The following is a 5,685-nucleotide window of genomic DNA, read 5'->3' on the forward strand; positions in this document are numbered from 1 at the left end:
TCCTATATCATTCAGGTACAGATAAGATACCAGGGAGTTAAACTGAACCTCAATGATCACCTCCTTCCTTTCCTCCATATAAAACAACTTCATGGTAAAAATAAATCTGAATCGTAAACTGTTCACGTTCCTATCTACTCCGCCCACACTGTGATTCGTGAATGAAAAACAGCAGCAGTAAAAAAAACAGAAAAAATGCTAGGTACTATACTTTTCTTATAAACAAAACTTTTATAAAATATATATGTATATATATATATATATAAAAGAAAAAAGTCAAAATATTTCTTATACTTTTTAGTAAAGCAAGCAGTGCCTTCTAAAATATCTGCTTGTTTGTTTAAAATTTTCTGAGAAAAGTATAATAATAATAATAATAGTAAATAATTGTCAAACAAACACTGTGATAAAACGAATGATAAAAACTGACGTGGTGTTTTTTAGGAGAATATTCGGATAGCCTGAGAGACCAGGGTGTGGCACACCGGGCACTCTGGATGGTTGAGCTCACAGATGCGGATGGCACACTCCATGCAGAAGAGGTTGTGGCCGCAGGGCACCAGGGCGGCCGTCACTTTGCTCTCGAAGCAGGTCATGCAGTCCCGGAGGATGGCCGGTGGCGAGTCCGGTACAGGGAGGCGTCCAGGGAACCCCACGCCCGAGGTTGGCTCGCTGTGGGCACGACGGGCCTGGGCATGAGGAGAGCCAGACAGAATAGTGATGCTGGTGCCCGAGGAGTTGCCGTTGTTCCCTCCACAGGGGTCAGAAAGGCCTGGAGAGAGTCTGGTCAGGGGCAGGGGCAGGCCTCCAAAGCTCTTGGAGCGCTGCTGGGCATAGAAGGCCACCTGTTTTGGGTAGTCTGGGTCTCCCCAACTCTGGGTGCCCTCTGAGCCAAAGTAGGAGCAGGGCTTCTCTCCAGGGCTGTTGAAGTTGCCCTTGCTGAAGATTACCCCACCTCCTTCCCCTCCTCCAACCATGGCATCTGAGAAATTCTGGCGGAAGCTACTGGTCAATGGCTTGCGCTGGTCCCCCTGCAGACCCCACACCTGCTGCAGGCGGCTCTCCAGACCCCCGGAGCCTACTGGGCTGCCGCCATCCGGCCCCAAGCAGTCATTCTCATTGTTGTGGTCATGCAGACCTCCCGTTCGGAATGCGATGTGCGCCTCGATCTCCTCACGGGCCCTCTCGGCGTTGCTGGGTGATCCCGTGATCTCGAAGACAGGGTCACGGTCTCGGCTAGGGGTGACGATGTAGGTGCAGGTTTGCTGTTGGATGCGTTTGATGGTGGAACCCTTGGGCCCCACCACCAGCCCCACCACGCGGTAGGGCACCCTCACCTGGATGGTGGTCTGGCCCGGCAGGGGCGCAGGCGGGGAACCGCTGAAGGACACGCCAAGCTTGTTGCGAGACGCTCGGAGCATGGAGAAATGCTCGGCGGCAGAGATGATCTCGCGCCGGGCCAGGGCCACATCCTCCTTTCGGCCCGTGATGAGAAACACAGGCTCCTCGCCCCTCACGGGGGTCTTGATGTAGGTGTTGGTCTTGGCCCGCAAGGCTTTGATCTTGCAACCTGCAGAAACAAAAATGCAAAGTTTGAAAATGGCCAAGGTCACAATGAATTCAATTTTCTGTTCAATTTTCAAATATAAGGAATTTGAAAAAGCTGAGATTGTTACTACTACTTGGTAATACAAAGCTATTTTTTTGGTTTCCTCTTCTATGGAAACAAAGACAGAATTGATAGTTGACCTTTGACATACCTTTTTAAAAGATGGCAAATTTTGGTCTAAAATGCTTGCAACTTCAGAGTTTTTAGACAGTCCAGAAATGGTCACCAGTCTTTATCCCCTTTACAACATTTTACAGTATTACACTTTTTTTTCATTTCTGCATTGATTATCATTACTAAGTCACATGTTTTCACATGGCATCAAGTCTCAATCGGCTGTACAATCTGAAATAATTGAAGAGATTGTAGACGTCAAATTCTTTTTAGAATACCCCTTTATTTGATTTCCTATGTACAAACATTGATAAACAGATGAGATATTGTACCTGTTTCCAAAGGACATCAGAACTATTCTGTGCTATGGCTACAGTTATGGATGCAATCAACAGTGTTGCCACGAACAACCAGCCCCTCTCCTTGAACTGACAAGTCTGGTACCTCCGGCCCACACATGCATCATTTTTGGGTCGTTTATTGCAGTGCATTTGCTCTGTTTTTGATCAGTGTGTAAAGGCTGACTATATTAAGTGCTTTTAGCGAGATCCTAGATCTGAGAGAGTACAGGTTAATGCTATTTCGTGTCAAATTACCTTAGTCTCTAATACTGAGACGTTGTAATAATACAAAGAGGAGAATAAAAAATATATAATTGTAGAGTAGGGTTGTTAAGAGCACTTGAGGTCAAGAGGGATATGGTAAACACAGCCGTACTCTGTATATTACACCCAACAGGATGCAACGCCCCACTACGGCAGCCTGTGGTGACATATATACGCAGGTGTGCAGCTACCGTTCTCATTCTGAAATGCAAGTTTACGTTCCACCCCAAAGAATCCCCGAGTGTCTCCCCTTAGCAGGGTCTTTAAGAGGCGTATGTATGTCCGTGGTCTGGTAACAATAACTATCAATTTATTCAATGGTCAGGTCTCAGCTCGTCTTTCTGAGTAGCACTACAAATCACAGCACGCCATTACATCAGTAGCCTAAATGCACTTTACTTGACTTACTTTATTAAATGTTGTTTTACCAGGGACAGTGCACATTAATCAACATTACTGTAAAAGTGCCCGTTTTAGTCAACCTGCTTATTTTCAACTGCAGTCCCTGGGCAGGGACTTTAGCAGTGTGGATCAAATGTCATGATCACCTCTAACCGAGGGAAATGTGCTTCCCTAATGCTACTAAATAGCCCCACTTACTAGGGCACCAACTTCCGAAGCCTGGATGGCACTGACTGAGTGACTCAGTGAGGCTCTAAGGGCTGAAGAGTTCAAACTACATATATTATTTATTTATTGAGGACGATGGCGGTGATGATACTAGTTGGGGTTCAAGCATGATGGTGTTAGATGGAACACTCAAGCTTTATAATATGTATGATAGTTATAACTCATGTAATAACCACAATGTTAGTATATTAAACCATGTGTTAACTTAGGATAGATGTAAGTTTTTGTGATCCTTTGTAGCAGGAAGGTGAATAGATATTTAAGTTGAGAGCAATTAGGCGACGTAAAACTTTAAAACTATGAACAGAGGAGACAAAGAAAAGTACTCCACTGGAACCTTTACAATTTCCTTCAGGCAAATGAGATCATTCTAGATCATTCCACAACTGTATGCCATGTCTTTCATTTGGAGAGCATGCTTTCCAGTACTGTGTGCATTGTTAGTGGCGCATGCACAGCAAACCCACCCTTGACCTAAAGTCGTAATAATACAGCCCTAGACGACACAAAATCATCCTCCAGAATCAATTCAAATGACTTTGACAAAGGACAAAACGCTAATACTTGCCTCTCCAGGACAGGACATCAACTTGCCAGATTCACCAGGCAGTAGTCGACCCTGGGAAGGAGGGCGTTAAATGTGAACTAACTAACGAGACCCTGAATCAAAAGGAGCTCATCCCAAATCCCCTAAATCAGCACTTCTCAGTCAACACAAAGCTCTCTGCTGCACTTGTGCTCAGTGGATCCACCCTCCGGCTGTCTTCAGTTACCCTATTAAAACACTTCAGAGTAACGAACAGGAGACGCACAGGAAGATGAGGGCACTTAACGGCACTACAAAAACCAGATCCCCACCTCTGTGGAAAAATGGAGTTGAAGCAAATGGTCTCTGTTGCCTTGGACCCACTTGACATTGTGGGGACCTGAATTAGGATTCACTGGCTGAATTGGTTTCCCTTACCTACACCCCACCCCCCTCCCCTCCCCTCCCATTAGGTAAGGGAGCCCTTGGTTTGGGTGTCTGGGTGTGACTCCCTTTCAGTGCCCAGTGCCTCTGACCCACCCATTTATCCTTGCTTGTCTAACCAACCCCTCTGTATCTTTTGGACTCATCACAACAGAGCCACTCAACAATAGGTGCAGTCAAACAAAAACCCATGTAAGCACAAAGAAATAAATAAAAATCAACAACCTTGAGCTGCTGGTTCTGAGAGTTGGACAGGTTACAAGCAATCTGGAGAATCAATATATTTACAGTCTGATAAATAGCCATTTTGAGTTGATCACTAACAATATGGGCAATAGGTTTTAAAAAGGCCACATATTTTGTTATTATTTTTTCTTATCTTATATCCGAAAATAGAAGAACCACACAACATTCAACTCGACACGTTGGTTCAACTTCTGGCTGAGTCACGCTTCGATTCCTAGGATCATAGGAATAACACTGCCTAATAATGTACCCCTCCCCTCACCCCCCTCTCACTTTCACACCTTTGTTTGACAGCTGCTGTCATGCAAGTTCATGTTGAGGTCTTCGACAATTACTCAATATACAGATATATCCATCTTAAATCTGGGAATTCACTTTTAAACTGCTCAAGAAAAGAGAAAACAGAGAAACACTTTTGCCATTGTCTAATTGTGTCACTGGGGCAGTCAGCAACAAAAACAATGAACATAATTAGAATTTACGAAACCGAAAACAACAGCTTGAAAACGCCAATCGTCACTCAAATACAAGTTATATTCACAATAAAGACAATACATAATTTGTAAACATTTCAGGGCGAACGAGATTCCTCCGTTACCCGTAGCACGTTGCGTTTTTTTTTAACAGTCTCGCGCGTTCAGACGACAAAGGAAGCAAGTGCTATCCCTGCCTGAAGTGTGCGTCTGTGAGCTGACATTGATGGCTGGATGTAGAATAATGCGCCCATGAGGTAACGGTTACAGTCCTGCTTTGTGTCTCCCCACATTTGAAATTCACTAGACGGACAATTGAACCGAGCCTAGTTGCAACAATGTTGCAGTTTCTGCCACTGTGTGTTAACTTGAAACAGATTTGTTACCATGGTCAAAGAGTGGTAGAATACAACAAAAAATAACACCACTCCCTTTTCTATATCAATAACACCAGCTAACGTAACAGTTAGAGCATTATCAAAACACCCTACAAACTACTGGGAGACACATTTACCTCTGAACAGCAACATAACTTTCAATAGGAACATTTGGTTGGAATCTTTACCTTGTCTCCCCACTATTTCGGCCACATGTTCCGAGCTGGGCACGGGGACGCATTCTGTTATGTTGCAGCCTCGTCCTTTCGTCTCACTTGAACCCTCGTACAGGACACATAACTTGTTCTTCCCTTGCAAAAGCCCTGTGTCACCACCACCTCCGCCAATATTATTGGTATGGTTGTGATGGTTATTGTTATTGTTACTCCGATCCTGTACTCCCGTTCCAGGAGCCCCGCCACCGTCCTCGCCTTCACCAAGCCCCAGTAGAGACAGCTGGCCCAGCGCGACCCTCAGGGCACGGGATTCGTCTTCTTCCTCGTCCGGTGGCACTAGGAGACCTTCGCTTCCGAACCCGGAGCCGGCTAGATCCCCTCCGTAGCCCCCATTTTTCTCCATGATCCCTGCTAGAACCAGCAGGCTAGGCATGGCTAACAAAAGAGTGTGAGACAAAGACAGGGGAAAGAGACTGGAGAAACAG

General features: G+C 45.2%; 1 protein-coding gene across 1 annotated transcript; it reads right to left on the bottom strand.

The window, feature by feature from the left end:
• Window positions 1-349: 349 nt before the first annotated feature.
• On the bottom strand, window positions 350-5,685 carry LOC135521263 (RNA-binding protein MEX3A-like). The gene is made up of 2 exons (XM_064947186.1): window positions 5,213-5,685; window positions 350-1,570 (listed from the first exon to the last, which is right to left on the bottom strand). The coding sequence occupies exons 1-2, from the start codon at window positions 5,631-5,633 to the stop codon at window positions 441-443; spliced, it is 1,551 nt and encodes a 516-aa protein (XP_064803258.1). The 5' UTR covers window positions 5,634-5,685; the 3' UTR covers window positions 350-440.

Source organism: Oncorhynchus masou, chromosome 29 (assembly GCF_036934945.1).
Source record: "Oncorhynchus masou masou isolate Uvic2021 chromosome 29, UVic_Omas_1.1, whole genome shotgun sequence".
NCBI classification, from domain to species: domain Eukaryota; kingdom Metazoa; phylum Chordata; class Actinopteri; order Salmoniformes; family Salmonidae; genus Oncorhynchus; species Oncorhynchus masou.

What these genes read in the sequence shown, in the direction of transcription:
- LOC135521263 (XM_064947186.1), bottom strand. Translation starts at nt 5,633, where the DNA reads ATGCCTAGCCTGCTGGTTCTAGCAGGGATCATGGAGAAAAATGGGGGC. An exon ending in CGAAATAGTGGGGAGACAAG is followed by an intron (nt 1,571 to 5,212) that starts GTAAAGATTCCA and finishes TTGTTTCTGCAG; the next exon opens with GTTGCAAGATCAAAGCCTTG.